Here is a 23,782-nt window from a genome sequence, read left to right as displayed (position 1 = left end):
CAAAGGCTATGAACTCACTTGATGAACAGTCACCCAAGAGCTCAACTCCTGGAAAGGATATTAAGGCACATGCAAGACAAGATGATAAGAGACAGCCAGCATGGCTTAACCAAGGGCAGATCACACAACCAACGTGATGGCCTTCCACGATGGAGTAACAGCCTTGGTGGATAAAAGAAGGCAACTGATGTCATTGTCCGGACTTGTATCAGGTCTTTGACATGGGTCCACATCACAGTCTTATCTTTAAGTTGTAAAAATACACAGATTCGAAGGCTGAACTATTTGTTGGGTAAAGAATTGCTTGTGTGGTTGCAGCCAGAGTTGTCGTCAACAGGTCTATACCCAGTTGGAGGCTGAAGAAAAGCAGTATCCTCCCAGGAATGTCTTGCAACTGGTGCCCCTCAGCACTTCATCAGCAACTGAGACAGTGGGATCAAGCTTATCCTCAGCAAGTTGACAGACACTAAGTTGAGTGATGCAGTTGATACAACAGAAGAAAGGGGTGCCATCCAAAGCAGCCTGAAAAAGCTTGAGAAGCAGGCCTAGAGGAACTAACAAGACTCAGTAAGGTACAGTACCTTGTGCTTGGCCTAAGTCAGGGCAATGTGGTTTGTAAACAGTTATGCATACAGACTGGGAGAACTCCTTAAGGACAGCCCTGAGACTTGAGGATCCTAGTAGACAGAAAGCTCAACACAAATTAGTTGTGTGCACTTGCAGCCGAGAAGGCAACTGCATCCTGGGATGCATCAGAGGAGGGGCAGCCAGCAGGTCGAAGGAGGTGATCCTCTACTCTGCTCTCATGAGGCCCTAACTGGAATACTGCATGCAAGCCCAGGGCCCCCAAGTACAAGAATGACATAAAGCTGTTGGGGGAAGCGCAGAGGAGAGCCATAAAGATTACCAGCAAATTGGAACACAGTTCTTATGAAGAAAAGCTGAAGGAGCCGGCCTTGTTTGGTCTAGAGCAGGATCTAGGGAGACCTCCCTGTGGCCTTACAATATTAGATAAAGATTATAAACAGGAGGAAGACAGATTTTTTACACAGGTATGCAGTGAGGACAAGCAGGAATGGCTTTAAACTAAAAGAGGGATGATTTCGACTGGATGTTAGAAATTTTTTTTTTTTTATCTGAGTGGTGATACACTGGCATCGGCTGCAGAGCAAAGTTGTGGGTGCCCCATCCCTGGAAGAGCTCAAGGCAAGGCTGCATGGGGCTCTGGGCAGCCTGACCTAGTGGGGTGGCGACCCTGCCCACAGCAAGGGAGCTGGAACTGGATGATGGTTAAGGTCCCTTCCAACATAAGCTGATCTATGATGCTATAACAAAAGCTTCAAGGTGGGGTAAGTATCAAATTAAAATTAATTCATTCGACCCGTGCCTTAGAAGCAATTTCATAGAAACATCTGAAACAGAAGTAGCTTTGGTCATTGATGCTGCATTTTTCAATTCAGTCATTTCAGCTCAACAGCTTATAGCCTTCTACACTGCAAAATGTTAATTATTATCAAGTGCACTACTGAAAAACAAACTTGGAGATAACTTATGTACCAATACTTAAACTGTATGTTCTTACATGTAATAAAACTTACACCATAATTACTTTTAACAAAGGTTGGTACTTCAGCAAGAGTCAGCAAGATTATCTATAAAGATTAAGCGGCATATACATATTCAAGAGTAACACAAACAGTATTTCCTAATAGAACTCATGCTTGTTTAAAGAACAAGCTAGAAAAACTTTACTTAGCTTTATTAATAAAACACTTAAAAAGTCACTATGACAATTAGAACAGGATGCCAAAGAATTATAGAACAGCAATGAATCCAAATTAAAAGATTAATATCACAGCAGTCCCTTTGAGCCAGCAATACATAGTGTTCGTCCTGCAAGTAGCCCATCATCTGTACTGGGAAGCAATTCACATGAAGTCACTGCAGAAGACTGTGCTTGTATTTTTTTTTCCTACAACCATGCAATCAGAGCACAAACGGGAAAAAAAAGCACTTCTATTTACACTGATGCAGTTTTTAAAACCATGTGTATATTGTGATCATTTAAAGTGCAAGCTACATGTCTGCTGAAATCACTGAAGGCATAACAGGTGAGATATAAATTAAAATACTGACACTAGTAGTTATACAACTAACCACTGATGCCAGCAGCAGACTTCAAACCCTGACAACTTTAGTGTGTTGCTTCTTGTTGCATATTACCAGCCGAACACATATTCCATTGCTTTAGATACAATGCTTTCGTCTTTCTTAGGCGTTTGTCTGTCAGTAACGACCTAGAAGGCAGGAAAAAACAGGAAGGAAAAAGAAGAATCAGTCCACACATGGGTTATCATTAATAACAACAACACGCTGTTCTTTTCCTACACATTACTATGTTCTGACAAAATACCTTAAAGTTTCAAAACAAGCCCTCATATTCTGGAAAAGTAAATACATCTGTTAAATGACTTCATAGGCCTGTGTATACAAAACACATCTTAACCAGTCAGTCCAAGAAATAACAGCAGGAAAAAAAAAGACTAAGGTTACATTAAAGTTAACATGTGTTGAGCCTCACACTCTTAGCAGAAGGTTACACAGAAACACATGCTTCTGTTTCCCTTACAATACCTGATAGTCACTAGTGGAAGCTTTATATGCTGTTGCGAGAGGTCTCATTGTAGAAATCTTCCTAGCATTTGCAGGTTGTACTGGTGTGCCTACAGTTTTTGAAGGTGGAGTAGAAACTGATGATGTTGAGGATGCAGAGTTTCTTTCCAAGTTTTCCATCACGCTCTTAAAAAGAGAATCAAAGTAATGTAAGCCAATACTAAAAAGCACTATTTAAATCTTTGCAAGTTTTTAACTGACAAAACCATTCATATCTCATAGAAAGCAATGACTACACTTAGGTGCCTCTATTAATATAAAATACAGATGATTATGGGTTTACTTATTCATATTTTAAAAGTGGATGCTATCCAAAGAAGCAATGAGAAATCAAAAGCAACTAAGAGATGGGATGCCTGAGAATTACACGTCTTAGATCATTATGTACAGAGTTTCAGTTTATAGGCAACTCAGTCAATGATACTGGACAGCAAAACAGTACATAAGGTAGGAAAGGAGACCAGAAGTCCTGCTGTCAGAAACCTGTGGAAGAAAGTGGCACTGAAGCTTGTTTGTCTCTGAATTTGAACCCGCATAGGAAATGTTTCAAATTGATAAAATTCCAAGTAGTTTCAAGCTTCATTTCTAGAGCACTATACTAGGAGGGTTTACATTTTAAAGCTTGTATTACTCCTTAGTGTCATTAGCACTCATTTGCCTGAGTAGCACACCATACCCAGTACCAAGTGTTGCAGGAATTAATGGCAATGGCACTAGAAAGGCCTAGAAAATTACAGCTCATTAAAAATTAGACTCAAATACAACCATACATAACTCAGCTGCCACTTACAAGAACAGAATGTGTGCGCACACAGTACAAGTTAAAGAAAAGCATCAGGACTGTGCTGCTAACAAATTTATCAGCCTAAGGCACCGCGATGAACTGAGGAGTCAGAGTCAGGTAAGCAGTCACATAAAAAGGAGGCAGAAGCTTCAAGAAACAACTGAGAACAGCAAAAGTAATACCAAATTTCATTTTGGGAAACACTTAACTCAATTGCCTGACATTATAATTTCAATTCATACCGTGCACAACAACGTAACTCTACGCATTACAGCTTCCAGACCTCAGGGAGGGCTTCCACAGTGATGCTTTTCAGCAGCATTTTGTCAAATAACTAAGAAAAATTCATACAGAAAATAACAGACTTTATCTAAATTAACTACAAATGCTCTAGTATTCAAATAGGAAAAAAAAAAAACAGCGAGTAGGGGAAATAAAGAGGAATCCCAAAAGCAGAGTGCTTAAATTTAAAGGAGAGCAGCAGTTAACTTACTTTATCTATACAAGGTTTGACACCAATCATGATGGATTCACCAAAAATTCTTCCATCTTTGCTTAAGGCTTTTCGGGCTTGAAGCTTAGACTGATATCGAATATGCATCCAATTTCCTGTGTTGGACATCTGTATGTGATTAAACGAAGAGTGTGAAACCTAGCCTCTGCAAAGAATCAGCCAGAATGTTTTCAGAAATAAGCCTCAGACTAAGACATACCACGTGCTTTAATATGTTTCCATACTGAGCAAACTGTAGAAGAATATAGGAAGCAGATGCCTGGGGAAATCTGAAAGACAGGAAAATTTCCCAAAAAATGTTAAGTCTTACAAGATTTTTGGTGATAGAATACAACTCTACAAAGGGCTTAAATGCACAGAACACAACAGTATATTAAAAACAATTTAAATTGAGTAACACTATCTCCTACGCCTTTTTAATTTGGCATAAACATAATGGTAGAATGGTGCCTTCCTAACTTTAATACACAGAGTTCAGTTTCTTCACTCAGATACCAGGTACGTGCACCTGCTGGCTTTAACCACAGTTGTATTTCTTGCAGAATCTAGGGATGTCAGATAATAGCAGTGTCCAAATGCTAGTTGTTTCTATACATTGCCAAGAACTTGCCCACAGTTCCTCTAATAATTCAGAAATTAACTTACCCAAATACAGTTACCCATGTGTCATCGAGTTGATCTTCTGAAGTCAGGGAATCACCCTGAGTATAAAAAGGATCTAGTTGAGCTGGAGACAGAGTAGTCTTTCTAGGCTGCCCAATACTTGCAGGACTGAACATACCTGAAGCTGTTAAATTAAAACAGTATTGTTTGACATGTTCATTTACAAGACAAGTTAGCTTAAAAGAAATTCAGTATTAAGTATTTGACTTGGACATGGAAGAATTTGGTGGAGGTATATTTGCAGATAAACGTTCAGTTGGTCCAGACTTCCTAAGTTTTCCCACGAGTTAGCTGCCTTCCTCCTTGACCACCACTCAGCAGTTATTCAACACAGACACCAAAGAGAAGCAAGACACTCAGAATTAATCTTAGCATGAAGCCATGTGTTCCTACAGAAAACTGGAAGCCTTACAAAGATGGACAACCACTCCTCAATCTCAACATCTTCACTCAAATACAGCGTTCACCTTCTGAACAAGAGACACTGAGTGAGGAATTAAGTGAAGTTGACTGAAATTCTCTGAGTGGAGAGCAATTTCCTATTCACATCCACATACCTTTCTGAAAAGCTAGTTAAAAGAACAGATGCACATCCTTTGCAAATTCACAAGGAGTTGATGCAGTTTGAACATAAATAATTTTTGTCTATTAAGGAGAGCAGTAACAAAGTAGATTAAGTATTTTGACGGGACATCTACCTGTTCCAGGAGTTGATGACATGTTTCCAACCAATGGGCTCTGTGTTAGAGAAAAGCTGGCCTGCATTAAAAAACAGAAAGTAAGTAACACAGGTACATTTCTCAGATCAGAACAGATCTTTTCCATGCAAACTTAGGGCAGACTTAATATTACTGCTTGATGGTTAATTTAGAACTAACCTTTTAGAGCAATACCAGACACATACATATATATATTTCCAACATTCTAGCACCCAGTAGATCTCAACTATTACATTTTGGAGTTTCTATCTGATTACTAAGCTTTAAAAAAAAAAAAGCAGTTTGCTTTGTTGATAAGAGGCTGAAATTCAAGCGTTACAGAGTGCATAGGAATGCAAAGCAAACTGCTTCAGAAAACGGATGCACAACAAGCAACAGGCTACACAGAAGGTTGATAGCATTTCATCTAACAAAAAAGCACTGCTGTCCTATGACAAAAAAAGCTTACTTAGGTTTAAAACAAGCTTTAGGTCGTAAGAATCAGGAAATCACTTAAAAAGTTCTTTACCTAACACCACTCATCAACTTCATGAAGCTGATTAACTTTTGATATCAATACTCACAAAGCATAGAGTTTAGCTTTCTCCAGCTAGGCATCTCACTATGGCTGTAAGCCAGCACCCTGCATTACGTGCATCTTACAGAAAGGATGCCAGCATGAGATACTACCAGCATCTGATTTTCATCTTCTAGAAAACTGAGAAATCATGGCCCTGAGAAATCACAAGCCCCTGCTTGTACTCCTTATTACTATTTTTCCCCCTCTGAACTACTCAGCATAACTTCAATATTTAGATAAGGAAATTAAATGTCAAGTTCTAATTGTTAACTGTTGTCTACATATAAAGTCCTCATTTTTAGAAACAATTTGAGTTAATTTTTATCCTTAGTCATGGCATTCCTTCAAATGAAGATCAAACAAACTGGAGCACCTGTCAGCCAAGCAACCCGCATTCTAACTGTTAGCTGCTCACTATTATTATTACTGTTATTGTTTTGAAGAGCAGGAGGCTCTCTCCTCCTTGGAAAGCTTCCAGAATCAACCTTTCAGAAGACAACATTTAATAAAAAGTCTGCTCATTCAAAGAATGGCCTTCTCTTTGCACCAACAGATGCACATTCATGGAAAAAAAATACCCACTAACGCTTGACTGCTCAGTTGAGGGAGCTTATCATCAGCATAACCTTCTAGAAATTGTACTATCACTCTTTCAAGATTAACCCCACCTCCCCACACAAGTTTGGATCAGATATTTTACTCAGATTAAACACCCTTCTGTTTTGTTGCTGTCATGTACTAAAAGGAAAGCATATTTGGACCACATAATAATCTAACAATGTGAAAAGCTGTAATAAATCTGAGTTTGTCACATGTAAAGTGCAGAAGAGGCACGGTTCAAAAATTTTCATTCTTCCCAGTCTCTTGAAAACCCTTAAAAATTAGACATAGTTCCACAAGCAAAGCTCTCAGAGTACACAGGAACAGGCCCACAAGAAAGCCAGAGTATGTAACAGCACAATCAGGAGACTCACCAGTCACTTAGGTACAACAATTTATACAACTGAATTAGGGAACTCACTAAAGTCCTAAGATATCTGACATGGTCTGTTAAGAGAAAGACAGCACTTACTGCTCTTCTTGAGCTTAGTGGTGAAGAACCAAGTCCAGGACTAGATAATTCATCATATATGCTTCTAACTGGTGGAGCACCACTTTTATCTTTGTGTGTCGGGACTACTGGCTGTGGGGGGGAGGCACCTGAAATAAAAAGGACAAAATGAAAGGAAGCTTGTAACTTCAGCCTGCTGCTAGCTATTCTTCAGTCAATGTTAACTATGAATATTGTTATGAAACACTTAGCCATTTCATGAGCTTACAATACCTACTGACCAAACTGTTCAACTTTAAATGTTTTAGGTAAGAACATCACATACCAGACACAGACTCCTTACAGAACTATGACCTAAAACTTTGAGATCTCTGGATGCCAAACACAGTTTACACGCACTCACTCTTTTTAAGCAGTTTTGATCACATCTACATTTTCGCATTCTACGGCAGATTAAAAACATCATTCGACTGTTCCAGACAAACTTCTCTGGAGCAGAAATGCAAAAGTGAAGTATTTAAGACTTTGAAGGCATTTGACATGGTAAAGAGCCACATCTAAATAATCACAGACATTGCACATGCCATCACACCCCCACTGAACAAACTTCTTTCCCTCCCACAAAACATTGCATTAAATATAAATGTAAGCCCTTGAAAGCACGAACTAGCATCAATTTGGACAAGATGAAATGAACTGGTCTCCTTTATTATTATTCCCATGTATTTATATACAACTGTTCAAGTTCCAGTATAACACAGAACTACAGTGACTCAAAAACGGTGATAAACCTTTGAACCATTCGTGTGGGTTTACCACGGAAAAAGCAGCTGGACTTAACAGTTATCACAAACAAGACATACGGCACTAAAGCCTTTCAGAAGTAACTTCCAACCCTACAATGAGCTTCCAAACTTCTCTCTCAACGACGTAACGCGTTGAGAAAGGGTCATAAGGCGTTACTTCAAGCTGACCTGCGAGCAGAGGAGACCTCACTTCCATGGCGCCAACGGCAGGGCCGCTCAGGCCGCGCGGCTGCGGGGTGACGGGCGCGGGCAGGTCGCCCATCAGGAAGCCGGGCAGGAACTGAGCGCTGCTGCCCGGCTTGGGGGACGTGGGGGAGCCCAGCGTCATCGGCTCCGCTGCTGAAGTAATGAGAAAAAAGGAGCAGTGAGGAGAACGAGTTCTGCCTCCTTAAAGGCGCTTCCTACGTACGAGGAACCCCGCCGAGCCCGGGCTCCCTCCCTCTCCCGCCTCACGGCCGGGCAGCGCCACACGCTGAGGCGCCTCGCGCCGCCTAACGGCCCGAACGCGGCGCCGCTCACCTGCGGGAGGCGGATCCATGGCGAAGCCGGCCATGCGGGCGACGGGAAAAGGCGGCAGCCGCTCCGCCAGGCGCTTTCAAACGGGACGGAACTTCCGCCCCCCATCACTTCCGCCGCCGCCGCCATCTTGCGGCGGGCGGAAGCGGAAGCTGCGGGGCGGTGGGGGCGTGCCCCGCGGCCCTCTCTGATTGGAGGCGGCGCTATCGGCTTCCCTCGGAAACGCGGAAATAAAGGACAGGAATAGTGACCCTATTCACATATTCTCGTTTAAAGCGCAGCTATCCACACACAGCGTTTATTTTGTTGCATTGTAAGTTAATGCTTCCTTAGAAGGCCACAGAAATACCGCTCTCCACAAAATCGTTTTTACAGATTCCGTATTGTTTTTTCTAAACACGTCACCTTACAACACTTAATCTAGTCTGAAATCTGTCAGGAGGGCGACGAGGAGAGGAAACGGGCTGCCTATCCTACAGTGTGTGCTCATTATACACTACGTGGAATGGAGTGAGGGGCATCGGTGGAGGGGAGGGAACCGAAGGAGTTTGAGAGAAATGTTTGTAACGACCTATCTGCTCTGAAATGACCTAAACCAAAACCCAAACAACAAAAGCTTGCTTCCTGCACTTTGGAAACAGCACATTAATGTACTTCCCATCGCTGCATAATGGGAAACAGGAGAAAAAAAGAATCTTTAAAGCACCGTACAACTGTTTGCGTCCATCAATGGGCTCCCTGCTTTAATCTTTTTTACTTACTTAGTGGCCAGCAAGCCCATAAAATTCAGTAAAATCCTCCTTACTCTGACCACTAATTTAAGACTCAATAGCAAGGTACTTTGTTACATGAACATCCTATTATTTAGGTTTCAAAGCCAGCCAGAATGGGTAAAAATTTGGTTTAGCATGGAAATAAGCAGGGCGACTTCATAATCTGAGTTACCTTTTTACTTTATCTTTGCATTGCCTGCATTCTCTGATGTCTCAATTAAAAAAAAAAAATCATCCTGTTTTTTTTCCCCTCCCTACAGCAAGAAAAACTTGATCTTTTTTCATAGCCCTAGATAGAACTTTCTCTAGGGTCAGTCATCTGTGAAGTCAGTGCAGTACCATTTGGCCTCTACACCAGATGCTGAAAAACGGGAGTGAAAGAAAAAAGAAAGTGCACCTGTGAAAGAGGACTGCAAAATGAGAGATTAAAGTACATCCAACATCTGGTACTGCATAGTCAGAGCAGATCGTTTCTCTTCTCCCTTTTGATCAGTCGTGATCGTTTATGCTTCCATTTGCCTTTGTATTCTGTTCTTGGTACTTATGCAGCTGCTCCATGAAGCCAGGATTGGGACAAATAGCAGGCCGTGCATTTTTTACCAAGGCAAAGGCTGAAGCAAAACTCAGTCTTTCTGAATTCATCAGAAAACCGATGACTATTGCTGCTGCACGGGAGACTCCTGCATTGCAGTGCACCAGGACCACACCACCCTTCAAGAAACAAATAAAATATCAGTTGGGACATTCGTTAAGCAGACAGAAACAAGAATCTTCATAGCAAAGAAACTTCATTTACAATATGTTATGATTTATTAAAAGCTCCTTGCCGAGCTCAAAGCAAATATATACATAAATAAATGCCTCCAAACACAGATACACGAGCCCCAAACTAAATATTTTGCTAACCAAGGCCACTTGAGGATTAGCAAATACTTCACACCTAACTAATGTTTCAGAACTGAAAACCATTCTCTGTCCCCTTCTCCAAGTCCTTGCAATAGCTTCCTTGTGTAAGCACCAAATCGTGGACAGCTGGGACACTAAGGCACTTCATCTACTTGGGTGCTAACCTGAACATTTATGTGGTTGGAAATACGGAAAGGAACTTGGCTGTATGTTGTTACCAGGTTAAGAACACAGCAAGGCAGCACGCAGAGGCAGATTTAGAACATCCTGTATTTTTTTTCAGTTTCATGCTTCTTGCGTATCTGCAGTTCTTTATTTAAGTCCTGGTTAATCAGAATCATGCATAGGAACACAACAATCAGAAAAGATATTGTGTGATTTGCAATAAATCTCTACTTTGCCATCGTTTCACCATTAGAGCTGTTGGTGGTTGGTGCAGCTGGTTCAACTAAGGCCCCTTACCTGGGGACTGAGGTGCAAAATCCAACGGTACTCAACTTCCCAGGAATTCACAAATGTTTCTCCTGATGGCTAAAATCAAGCTCATCTTGAATCATACACAAAATTAGTATTTTTCAGCCTGCTTGAACATTTTGCACACAGCCCTCGAGACACCTGAATGAATCTTTAAAAAGATACTGCAAGTTTCATTACAAAATACCTGGCACAAAGACACCTAGACAATTCAGCATGGCATAGGCCACATCTGCAACGACCAGGTGTTGTGACCTTGTCGTGTTTGTACATCAGATTCTGGCCTGGAAAAGGCTCAGTCCAAACTGCTCACCAAATGATAGTTTTGTTGTTGTTGTTGTTGAAACATAACACATAGTTGAAGCTACTCAATTATATTCTAAACATAAACAGTCTGTTCTGTCTGTCCTTAAGATGCACAAACCTTGAAATTAAATGGATATTTTATCCATAAGACAAAAAAAAACCAACAGGGCTGCAGGAACCTTATGACTTAGGTCACAGGCCTGCAAGTTCCAATTACCTGATGCGTTAGCACACGCACAGAGCAGAAAATGATTCCTGCTCCAACAAAAAGTCCTACCTAAATAATAAGACAAAGAAGTACAAAATTGAGTTGTATTTTCCTTGTTGATCACAATACCACCTTTTTCTTTTGTTGTTTTTTTTTTCTCCCCAATGGAAATCATATCCCCTTCTCATTGGCTGTTTGAATTGTCATCTTCATATCCTTTCTCACATTTACTCCACATGGGCAATAACATTAAGCCAAATATAATGCTGAGCACATTTATTTTTCCTTGCTAAAATCCACTGCTAATTTATACAAAGATACTAATGTTGGAAAACACCCTTCCCATCAATGACCTCAACTTTAGTGCAATTTTTCCATTACAAAATTACTAATATTGCTGAAAACAGATAGATAAATCAGGAGAAGTCCCCAGTTTCCAGAATAGTAACCAGGACATAAACGCCAGAGGCGGGGAGCAACCTTGTGGAGTTACAAATGGCAGGTCTCATTTAGAAACAAAGTGGAAAGAGTAACAAGAAACCTTGAAAAAGTCATTAAGTGACAATGTGTATCACTTAGCTTGTAAATGATACATGAGGGAAGGAAAGAACATTGTGTGACACACAGTGAACTGGGGCAAGATTATCTTCTTCGATCTCAAACTGTGTAAATAATGAATGTGGTAGAAATAGTCAAATAATGTACAACTAAGTCTGGTTGTCAGGTCATAGTGTCAAAGCTACCACCAATATAAATTAAACAGTAAGGCCAAGTTTAACAAATAGGAGTCATCCCTCTTGGTTTTGTATGTAGAGATGCTAAGCAACCCCAAATGTAGTTCAGTCGTTCTATTTCATATCTTGTGTCTTTTTCAGGATTTTATCAGCAACTAAAATCTCTGGCTGGCTTCAAGGTTACTAACCCACTGTCTGATAGTCTTGGCACATAAGTGTATATGGATTCATGTTTTTTGACAGAATAAGCTGTTTAGATTTCAAATAAGGTCATAAATAACCATACCGTATGGTTATACTGTATATACTGTACCTCGATCTTGGCTTTCTCAATAAACTCAAAACATTCTGGAAAATAGGAGGTGATATCAGTTTCTGGGAGGTCCAAAATAGATATGGTCTTGTATATAAAGTCATTAACGAAGGCATTTTGGACTCCATAGGCCACATTTAGAATATGTGTAACCTAAGTAAAAAAGAAAAAGAAAAAAATCCTGAAGAGAGCAAGCAAAATAAACAGTAGCAATAGTCAATTATTCTTTAAACACAAACAGACTGTAACTTACACAACTACACTGTTCAGCTGTATGTTTATCTATGGTGTGCTTTTCTCCAAGTTCTACCTTGAGTTAAAATATAGTCCATCATAAAGACATTGCTAAATTTCAGTCTTTTCATTCGTTTGCTTAACTAAAACAAACCAGCAGTTCTCATTAGGGCAGTGGAGGTATTTCAAGTGGCTACCTTCATAACTCCTAAATATATTTCAAGCTACAGATTTCCTTTCTTTAATGCCAGATTGTGTTGTGTATTCAATACCCATTTTAGTTTACAAGCAGGAAGCAGATAATTCACCACCGTAGTTTGGACAACTCATGATGGAACAGAACTGCTGAGACACACTACTTAACAACAACAACAAAAAAGAATAAACAGTGATTTTAAGATACGGTAAGAAATCCGTTAGTGACAGTGAATTTAACAGCCAACATATTGCCAAGAAATTTCAAGTGCCCACTCAGTAAGGGTGGTGAGGCACTGGTATAGGTTGCCTAGAGATGTGGATGCTCCATCCCTGGAGACATTCAAGGTCAGGCTGGATCAGGCTTGAAGCATTGCAGAGGAGTTGGACTAGGTGGTCTTTAAGGGTCCTTTCCAACTCAAACCATTTTATGACTCTATAATACCTTGACAGGTGGTGGATACTCAGTGCTGAATATGACACTGAAGAAGCCATGCTGTCTGAGGAAGGTTACTGGCACGAGACCTGTCAGACAGTCTGCTCAATGAGCTTCAAACTTCCTGCTACAAACCACGTGCTGGTAGAGCTTTCTTTTCTCTGTCGTAATGAATATGAGGAAAGGGAAAGATCTGTGCTCACTCAAACACATGGACTGAAGGAAGGATTTTCAGCAGAAAAGGGAATTGCCAGCACACAGGTGGAAAGCAGAAAGCGATGGGAGAGCACAGATCATCCAGTAACTCCCTAAATTTAAATCCTGCCCTAACCCATCACGTTTGTGCAGCTGAGGTACTTGCACCATGTACTGCAGCTCCCTGAATAAACTATACGGTGCTTGGCAGAAGAGACCAAGTCTGGCCTCCTGCCACCTCTACTCTGCTCAAGGCACGGCCGGCTTGGATTGCTTTCTTATACAAAGAGCAGATGTTTAGATAGCAACAGCCACGAGAGCAGCACGCAGAACTTCCTAAAGGCCTTACCATCCCCTCGCTCTGACGGAGGAGGGCAGAAGCCGCCTCCCCCCCCTCGGCCGCACAGGCACGTAGCTCTGGATCTGCCTCACCCGCCCGGCTGCTCACGGCGCTGGGGTTCCCCTTAACATCACACGGAAATACTTGAAGAACAAAACCCACGCAGAATCAGCACGCCGGCCACGCTGGGCCGTTACCTTATGCTTCCGGAGGGTCTCCAGATCGTGAGCGGCATCCTGCGACCCTGAGAGAGAGAGCAACGCGTTGCAGGGCGCGCCCCGCGGCGCAGCGCGGCCCCGCCGCCCGCCTCACTCACCCAGCAGCAGCCAGGGCCGCGCGGCGCCGACCTGCAGGTCGCAGCTCAGGTCCTGCACGAAGCCGCCGCCGCCGGGCGCCGCCTCCTCCTCCTCCTCCTCCACCTGCAGGCAGGCACCCCGCCACGTCTCGATGATCCTCCGACCCGTCAGCGTCGTCACCCGCGTGCGCTGCTTCCGTAGGTTGGCTCTGGAGAAACTCCTGATCTCCTGGGCGAGGGAGTGCATGGCACGGCCGCTCGGCTGCCCGACGCCGCCTGGCCCGGCGGGGGCGGGAACGGCCCTGAGAGGGCGGCTGAGCGGGCGGATCCCGCCCTGCCCCGCCCAGGGAGGCGGGCACTTGAGGGAGCTCCGTGCGTAAAGGCGCTGCCGTTGCCGTGGCGAGTCTTCTTTGTCGGTTCGGGGAATCGGGGTTTATTAGTTACCGCGGTTTTATCATCCCCGTTGGTGGTGGGATATTCCTCAGCGTCCGTGCGGTAGCTCAGAAAGGATCTTTCTCCAGGACCTGTTGCAAAGCCGAGTAATGCAGCTCAAGAAGCAGAGCGATAGTGTTGGGAGCTGCAGCACTGTGAGTTATTTGGGGTGGGACAGAGGCAATTTTATCACAGGATTTGGGGTATGCCATCAGCTTCATCTGTGAAAGGCAGGGTGCTGTTGTGTTTGGGATAGCAAGAGGGAAAACCAAAAGGTAAAGCCGAGGAGAAGGGAAAGCACAGGGACAGGAGCACAGAGTGGAGTTAAGGGTCACCAAGGTGCTAAACAGAAGGCCGAGCTACCAAACGTGCTTTCCAAACACTAACAAGAGGTTTTGTAGTATCCTGCAGGACAGACGTGTATTTCATAGTCTTTTTGAAAGTGAACCATGGCTTATAGTGCTTGCTTTAAAATAATAATGATTTGCAAGGTACTTTTTTCTTTTTACAACGTCTGGTAGATGATTTTGTTGAAATAGATCAGCTGAAAGCTGTAGGAGTCTGTGTGTTCATCAGTCAGGAGTCATGTGCTATTTCATAGCTTGCTGTTTCAAGATGCACTGGTTTGCTACAGCTGTCCTTGAGAGACAGTGAAAGACCAAGGGCTGTAGAGTATCCAGTAAGAGTACAGAGAGGCTCTTATGTCAGGCACTTTGGCAAGGCCTGCGCAAAATTTGCTTGTAGTGCATATTCAGAAGCCTCTCTCTGAGGTAACAGGGCTCTGGGACGTGCCTTGTAATTGACTTTTGCACCACACAAGCACAGGGCATGTTGTGTAAGAGTCTGGAAGACTAAGCTCTGACAAATATGTAAGATTCCCGCAGATAAAAGATAATACAGCTAGTACGATTGTATATCGTTCCTTGACGTCTGAGGGAGACTGCAATACACGTGGGCACGGAACAGGAGCTGGTTTCAGAGGAACTGATTCGCGTTTTTTACAGGTATGTTTGCCATTGCCTTAACTACCCTGTCCGCTAGGGGTCACTGCTGGACACGAAATCCGTACTGTGTGCTGGGAAACGCATGCGTTCCTCTGATATTCATTGAGGAATGTATGTATTATTAATTACTGCGTCAGTGTGGTAAGCACACTGAATATTAACAAGCCTAGATATTAAAAAACAACGTTATTTTTACTTTTGTCATGCAGGAAATTAAATGTTGCTGTCTAGTTGTTCATCTTACAAGACAGAAGATTGTGAGCCTTAAGCTGGGATCTCATTTCACAGGTGATGCTTTCTCTAGCACTCCTTTTTGAAGATAGAAAATTTCCCTAAAGATACTTCAGGAGCTGGATTCTGCCTCCCTGTTTTTGGCTGAGTGTTTTTATGGTACTGCTGAATCCTCAGTGTTTGAACAAGCTATATACCAGTACATTTGGTGTAGAGACTTAAGCTGTCTTTAAGTTCACAGATCTTCTGGTTTTTGACAAGAAATTCAGCCGAACCTGTTCTAATATTTGTCAGATTGAAAACATAAATGCTTATTGTTACAGAAAACATCCTGTACACATTCAGAAAGCCCATATGACAATATCATCTTTGCTGTGTTCCCTTCCACTATTCATTCTGGCCTACATACTGCACTTACTCATCTACGCAAAAGAGCCAGTTTCTATCAGAGATGTTAATCAGACGTTCCAGATAGCTGGCTTTGAGAAAGTCGTCTTGTATTCTGAAGAATGTTCGTGGTAGAGGGTTGTACTTGATTGCAAAACGTGACAGAAATTGATGGCAGATTGCTTATATCAATAATATAAGTGAAGCAGGGAATGAAACACCAGATAGTATGCTATTAATGTTACATTTCAAACAGAAATAACTAGATTATTTTGAGAACTATAATAAGAGAAAGGAGACAAATCTAAATACTGTTAGTTAACATCTGACTAACAATATGAGCTTCTGCTGTAGTGTCTAAGTTCATTAGCTGAAAATAAATGAGAAGTTGAAATTAACTGTGTGTACCAGTTGGTCGCAGGATGACTGTGAATCATGAATGTACTGTGGTGATGAGAAAGGCAAATGTGACCATAGAATACATCAGGTGGTGATTAGAGTAGAGAGGGGAAATTAATAATGCTGTTTTATGAGGTTCTAATAAGCTTTTTCTGGAATGCTTTGTGCTATTTGGAGATGATCATATTCAAGGAAGAAATGTGAAACAAGTGTAAGGAATAGATTAGATCTCAAATCATACTGCCTGTGTTCTTCACTTGATGAAGCACTTGGTGGTACATGGTCCCCTTGGGACAGGCAGGTTATGTGCATACTGACTTGTACAGCACAACCCCCTGGCATAGTAATCTCCCACCATGTGTGCTGCTGCATGCATCAGTTCTTCCAGCAATAACTTCCCTGCCTCGTACACTCCAGAGTGGTGTGCCTCACACAGTGTGGAGGCTTTAGCCTGGTGCAGTTTCTGTTTCAGCTTTGCAAAGCTGTGAAGACATGATGCGGAGCTATAGCAGTTTAGAGGAATGAGGTCAGAACCATTCACAGCCTAAGCAGTATGAGAAGATGGTACATAGCAGGAAGCGTAGAGCATGGCAGACTAGAGGAATAAGGTGCTTTATTTCTCTTCAGGGGCATTTATTTTGTGCACATCCATGTCCCGTGCCATTTACCTCATGAAGAGAAGTTCCAACAGAGAGACAGCTACTCATTTGTTCTTATCTATTTGTTTTCATAACTAGTCTTTAAGGATGTATAGAAATGTTTCCATCTGATAGGAGTGAAAATTTTCTAGAAGAGAACTAGAGTCTTAGTAAAGTGAGTTATGTTCCTCAAGAATGAACTGTCCTTCAGCTCAGCTGTGTACTTTTGTCCCACATCATGAAGGAAGGTGCAGATACTCCCTGCTTTGTTTTGGTGTCTAGTAACATACCTGAAAACTCAGTGAAGTGTGAAACACATGAAATAAAAAAGCTACTGAAGTGCAGACAGAAGTTTGAAATGGTATTTCACAGGGAAAATGAATATGTAGCAAGACTCTTCTAGAGCTGGGTTTTGTCAATAGGGATGAACCTGCCAGGATTGTCCTCTTTTGTGCATTGAAGTAACATCACTGAGGTGAGATGTACAGGACAAAGAAACTAAGCTTGTTAATTATTTCAGGTTTTTTTTCCCTAGGGTCACAGGAAGGAAGGGGGATGGTAGAGTGGATTGACGTGCTGGTCATCGCAATCTGACAAAGTACCTATGAAAGACCATTTCATGCTGCAAAAGACAGCAAACAATAAGACTCTTCTTCCTAGTAGTGTTGGTTACCTCTGTTGACCCACTTGAAACATCCCTGGCATGAAGGTAGGCAGCTTTGCTTTTTGGTATTTATTCAAACTGTTTGCTAATTCTTGACCGCCCAAACTGGTGGTGTTCCCCTTGAGTTATCTCCACACAGTGGTACAAGGAAATTCCCCCAGAAGCTAAGTCATGCACATAATTCAAGTCAGGGCTCTAGAAACACTTACCAAGGCATTCCTCTCTGTTCTCACCACACTTCATGAGCAATCCACACACACAAGCAGGCTGATTCACTGATCTAAATATGTGTATTTTTATAATGTGTCAGCAATCATGCTGAATAATGGGTCAGACTGCAGAACTGAAGTGTTTAAGACATACTGAGAACTCCTTGAGACCTGGTGTGAGGAAGATCTGGCACAACTCCAGTCTGTATATACTTAAAACAAGTAGCATCTGCATTCTACTCCCACTTATACTCAAGTTCCTCTTTTGCAGAAGCTCTTCATCTTGCTTACTGCTGCCTTTTATGAGCTAGGTTAAGCGTTTAAAGATCATGTTTTCATAAACCTTAGTGTAAAACAGTTTGTAGTGAGGATACAAAGTTCTGGGAAGGGGACTGTCTATTAGTTCATCAGGGAAAGGGGAGACAAGAAAGACATGACTTAAACTAACAAAGATGCCCACATAGGAAATGAGTTCTGTTTGTGCTAGATGCTCTGCAAATGAGTGATGGTTAATTACACAGTGAGCACAGACTCTCAGTCACTAGGGCAGTTAATCTCTACTAGCTGATCCCCTGAGGTCCCTTCCTGCCTCAGTCATTCTGTGCATTTATGTGAATCTGTATTTTAAGAATACTTTCACTAAAGAAAAAGTGACTTAAGAGAAGTTAATTTTACAGTACGGCCTGAAAGGAAGGTGTAGGGTTCAGGACCTTCTCAAAGAAAAGAGAAAAACGGAGTGAAATGAAGTTAACTTAAGTGAACTTCTGTTATTTTTTCAATTCCTTTGAAATCTAAAGCACTGTTCTGTTTTGGTTTTTGGTTAAAAAAAAAAAAAGCAAGTAAGAAGATAAAGCTCTTTTTTGTTGTCTGAACATTGGACCACTTGGAATGTCTTGTTTTACCAGAACACTCAAAAGAGCAACTGCCGTTCTCCATTTCAGCTTGTCACAGCGTACTTATGCATAAAAGCATTTGATTTTTCTCCTTGCCTTGTTTTTGTACAGTTTTATTTCAGTTAGCACTAAAAGAAATGCAAGTTATTGTAGACCATAAGTCCCCAAAGGTTTCTCTGGCAGTAAAGACCAAACCTACAGCCTGTAAAGTCAAATCAAAGTTGATTTCGTGATTCTTATTGCATCTTATGTGTATGGTTTGCTTCTCTGTAGTTCCACAGGCAAAAAAAGAATATTAATATTAGGATTTATTGGATTAATTACAAGTTCTTCTAGCTTCATTGCTCAACAGGGAAACCTCTACAACTTCTCGTTGTTTTTGATATCAGGATCAGAACTCAAATGTAGTTGGAGGATTATCTTGTAGCTTGTCAGACGTGGAAGCAGAAGCTATTCTCACTGTTTACCTTTAAGAGATGTCTTCTCTAAGTAGGGGTTAAGGTCGAGGGGACCACGTATGAGCATGCCATCTCACTTCCTACTAAAATAAAATTGGAAAATATGGCTTCTCAGCCTGTTCTTTTCTTACCTTAACATATTGCTAATATTGCATCGTGCTTGTATGCTCATGTGTGGGAGGAAGTTCTCTGCAGGCAGGCGAGGAAAATAAAGTTATCTGTACCCTATCTCATTCTACAGCTATAGCTTGATCCAGCCAGTGCCACTAACGAGAAATCTAATTTTTCTTGCCCTCTCAGAATAGAAATATATTTAAGTAGGAGTGGGCCTAAATTATTCCTTCTTATTCCTGTGCTTAAGATGCTGTTCAGTGAAGTGAGCCTTTGGTGTGGATTGGTGTGATTCAGAAAGCAATCGACACATTCACAGAAGAGCAGATCAGCACCTATATGACATGTGAGATGATTTGTCTCATAAAGCCTTGAAGCCACAGAGTGTAGGGAGCATATTTTGCAGAAACACTGGTACACACTTTGTGCTTAACTCTTCCTTAGGTCTCCATTGTTTGGGCCATGGATCAGGTAGAGGGTATTGAGCTGTATGGATTTTTGGTCTGAGCAAGTTTGTGTGTTCTAATTTTCTTTCATAAAATCATAAATATTTTAATAAAACTACTGACCCCTGAGTTTATATTTGTGGTTTATAGAGGATATAAATCACAGATGGCGGAGTAAAGCCCATTTAGTCAGTAGTGTTGATGAGATTAAAAACCAACTTCCATCCTAACCAAGTTTGTAAGGTGGTATTGCTTGGGTCAGCAAGGAAAGTAATACTGTGGCATTTTACTCCCACTGTGGGGACTAAGGTAGATGTAGCTGTCAATATTTTAGGGACAGTTGAAATTTTCAAGGCTTTAAAAATGGGAAGAGAAGTGGTGAAGGCAAGAGGCTTCTAGAAAAAGAGATGGTGCCTTGGAATACACATAGGTACTCACAGCCTTATACTACTTATTTGTGCAATATTGTGCTGTCAATGAGTGATCCAGATTGGCCTAAGCTATCTATTGCAATGCTTTTAATGTATTTTCTTTCATTCTTTGATAAGCAGACAGGTTGAAAGGTCAAGATTTTCTTCCTTCTTCCTTTTGGTTTCTTTTTTAACATGCCTTCTCTTCAAGTACTTCAGGAAGGGAAAAAAGCTCAGGATTATTTTGTTACTCTATGCTTAATCATATTTAATCATGATTTTAAGTAACCAAAGCCTTCAATTCTGTTTTCTCATGAGAACAAATATATTAGTAATACTTTTATTTTTAAAACTTCAAGGTGACATAGAAATATTTTGTGATTTATTTTAGAGAAAGTTGTAATCCATTTCATCTCACACCGATGATAGGAAATTAAAAATTTGGAGATCAATATGGATAAATTAAGGATTTTGTCCAAGTAGCAAATGGTTTCAACTAGGAAGATTTCTTACCCTTGACGCTACCTGGTCAAGACAAGTCACATCAGTTCTTCCCTTCCTTCTTGAGTTTCCCCCACATCTTTTAACCTCCTTTTCTAAATCACCAAAAGATTTATTTGAATGTGAAATAAATCCATTGAATTTGATTGATAAGAAAGCGTCCAACCAAAAAGCTGTTTCATATTTTGAGCACAAGCACTCATTCTTTCATTATAAATACTTAGCCTTCTTGGTTTTACCTTAATTTTGAAGCTTCACCATGTTCTGTAAGATTGAATGGGTGTTTTCTGTTTAACCCTAAACACTGAGCTTCTTTAGTTAGTTCTCCACACATATGGATTCACACTGCATACTAGATAGTCTGTCATATCTATCTCTGTATTGTTTTCACTTCAGTTGTAGGTTGTATATTTGTGTTGTGTGAAACAAGTGTTGTTTTCTATACCCTCGAGTGATTCATGTTTTTGTAAAATGCAGAGAACATTACAGATGGAGATGGAGAGTTATCTGTCACAGGGTTTAAGTTATTTTTCCCTCAGTATGACATAGAACATGGGTGTGACAGTTTTGCTGATGCTGGTGCCATCTTCCACTAGCTTGTTTTTCTCTACACACTTTTTTCTATAGAAGAACTACTACTGGATTGTTCTGTCTTTTGTAAACCTGAGACTTTTAAAGGGAACAGTGCAGCTTGATTTTTACAGTTGATATCCAAGTTCCCCACTGGCTGGTAAACTTGATTTCTAACAAAAGTGGGGATAACAGTCCCTTTACTGATTGTACCTTGATTACAATGTCTAATACTAGTCTAATGCAGAGAGCTTCTTCCTTCTTCTTTAGGTAGACCATAGAAGCTATTTGTACTTAAGGCTGTATGAGCTATTCCTCAGCATTCCCACGGGGGATGTGGGGACACAAAGAAACCTGTATCAGGTTATTTTTGTGCAGATACAAATGTAGCCCATGGTGCAACTGCGTTTGTCTAGGACAGAAGTGTATTAAAGCATCAAGCAAGTAGGTCAGAGCATGAGGCTCTATGAGCTTGTCAGAGAAGGCTCTGATGGAGATGCAGGAAAATGTCTGTGGGTCCAGTAGCCCCACAGCTGTTGTGTGCAGAACCACCTTGGCAGGTTCTGTTTGATTAGCTGCCATCTGTATTCCAGCAACAACTCACTACTTTCTGACCTCATCCCAGGCTGAAACAGGATGGAGATTGTTCTTTGCAAACAGAATACTTTTGACTTAGTCTACTTCAGTCTAACTCATCATTATGATAAATATTAGGCACTGGCTCTTTTTGGTAGCTGTGTGGACATCTCAGTTTGCTATTGGTTCCTCTTGACTTTGCATAGTTAGGAAACTGCAAGTAAAATGCTTTCTACTAGGTGGGCTCCAAATCCACTGCCCTTTCTGGTTGTGGTATTTACTAGGGTGTATTTAAAACAGGTGATATAACCTCTGCCTAGAAACCTAACCTAAGGTCTACGCCCATATCAGATCAGGACCTTAATTAGGTTGAGTGACTCATTCTGACAGGCTTCCTAAGCTTTGTTTAACATTCAGAGAGAAAACTCTTTAATCCTTTTGTTCAGTGAGTTCTGCAAGAACCACATGTAACCCAAACTCTGTAACAATACCATTAGACCGAAGGCTGGTATTTTGAACCCAGGTTGTTCCTAAAGTAACCAGTGCTTCATTCTGAAGCAAGCCAAATCCTGATGTAGAAAAATGTTCTGATTTCATTCTGTCTAGCCATACTGATAGCTCACACATAACCAGGTTGTTTTTTTTTCCTGCAGCTAGAGACGTCTGTAGCTTCCAGACTGACATTAGATTTGCTGTTACAGGTAAATAAATCATGGACCTGGGACACTGAGCAAGTTGGCTCTCACATGTTACTAACCTACTGCACATCTACCAATCAAGGCTCATTGGTGTAGTGTAGCAGGACTAGGTGTTCTGGAGCAGGCTTGTTATACTTGTCCTTCCAGTAAGAGCAGAAGTGTTTGTGCATTCTCAAACCAGCAATGCATTAGAGAACAGCTGCTGTAGTTTACTTCACCATTTTCAAACCAGTTCTACATAGCTCTTTCACTTTCTCCTTAGAGTTCAAAGGCTTGGGATCTCTGAGCAACTGGCCGTATGTCATACACAGCCTCAGCAATTAGAACTTATTGAGATGTGCACAAAACTGAGCAAGGAGCAGACATACATAAAAGCATAGATGTTATTGACCAAGTAAATTAAAATGTCCAAATACTTAGTAAAAGAGGGGGGAAAAAAGGGGGACATGGAAAACTGCAGACATGGTAACTTCCTGAGAATTTAAGCAATGAGAAATTTTGGGATTTGTCAGAAATTATAGATTGAAATATGAGTCTGTCAGCTTGGATTAGTGAGGATGATAGTAGGCCTTTTGAATCTCTGTTCCCACTGAACAAAAGCCTGTGAAAAAGACAACTGTGTTTATTTAATGCTATTTATTATTTTATAGATGATTTAAACAATGGTACTGAGTTGGTTTGAAGTTTGCAGTGTGTGTGCCTTTAGATGCAAGATTTATGTTAAGTATTACTGACAGATAAGTACTCTGACATGAATTCACTGTGGTTATGGTGGTGCTAATTTAAAAATTCCAGTTGGTTCAGAGAACAGTTTGACTTTTTGATTTCAGTTTGAAAAGAAGATAGTGAGCAAAGAGTCTGTGTATGAACTGCTCATGGGGCTCTGCTGGCCCAATTGGCAGAGGTCTGGCAGAGGGTTGTACCAGATCACTTGTCACCAGCTCCCAATGGCCACCATTACACTGCAGTTCTGAAGTACTCTCCAGGTCAGAAGTTAAACCAAGAATAAAATGCAGACAGGAAGGGAAATATATAGTAACAAGTAGAAGGGTAGCAGGGACCTGGGTGGCGGTGCAGTCTGCTCTGCACTAGTGAATTGATCACTGCATGATTCAAATTAGCAGTGCTTGAAAAGTATACATACAATTTACATGCTTTGCAAAACACCAGATGTAGTTGGTGCATAGGGAGCTACTTCATGTTGGTGATTCTTCTTTTCAAGTTCTCAAATGATATTTTCATTACTGAAAAGTTCTTCAGTGAATTGTACTATTAAACCCTGAAGCGAAGGGAAAGTTGGCTTTAAAAGGTTCAGAGCTGAGCACAAACTAAGTCTGAAATGGTTGGAATTTACCTTAAGCTTGTACTTTTATAATAAAGTAATCCATTTGAATGTGAATCACCAATGAAAAGTCAAGCAAATAGTGTGTTTTAAAAACCATTGCTGGTCTTACTTTTCCA

The 23,782-nt window shown here is 41.1% G+C and overlaps 2 protein-coding genes across 2 annotated transcripts; both read right to left on the bottom strand.

The window, feature by feature from the left end:
* Positions 1-1,963: 1,963 nt before the first annotated feature.
* NUP35 (nucleoporin 35) lies at positions 1,964-8,364 on the bottom strand. The gene is made up of 9 exons (XM_065751296.1): positions 8,289-8,364; positions 7,938-8,108; positions 6,985-7,112; positions 5,333-5,393; positions 4,617-4,758; positions 4,171-4,240; positions 3,951-4,079; positions 2,635-2,799; positions 1,964-2,297 (listed from the first exon to the last, which is right to left on the bottom strand). Exons 1-9 carry the CDS (start codon positions 8,320-8,322, stop codon positions 2,220-2,222), a joined length of 978 nt encoding a protein of 325 aa, XP_065607368.1. The 5' UTR covers positions 8,323-8,364; the 3' UTR covers positions 1,964-2,219.
* A 1,074-nt stretch (positions 8,365-9,438) lies between these two features.
* On the bottom strand, positions 9,439-13,979 carry DUSP19 (dual specificity phosphatase 19). Its single transcript, XM_065750271.1, has 4 exons — positions 13,716-13,979; positions 13,597-13,643; positions 12,000-12,152; positions 9,439-9,769 (listed from the first exon to the last, which is right to left on the bottom strand). Exons 1-4 carry the CDS (start codon positions 13,939-13,941, stop codon positions 9,548-9,550), a joined length of 648 nt encoding a protein of 215 aa, XP_065606343.1. The 5' UTR covers positions 13,942-13,979; the 3' UTR covers positions 9,439-9,547.
* Positions 13,980-23,782: the final 9,803 nt, after the last annotated feature.

The sequence above is a fragment of the Cyrtonyx montezumae genome, unplaced genomic scaffold, assembly GCF_038088225.1.
Source record: "Cyrtonyx montezumae isolate F1298 unplaced genomic scaffold, pur_monq_1.0 scaffold_7, whole genome shotgun sequence".
Taxonomy (NCBI): Eukaryota; Metazoa; Chordata; class Aves; order Galliformes; family Odontophoridae; genus Cyrtonyx; species Cyrtonyx montezumae.
Note: the sequence above shows the minus strand (reverse complement) of the source record. Positions and strands in the feature narration are given on the sequence as shown.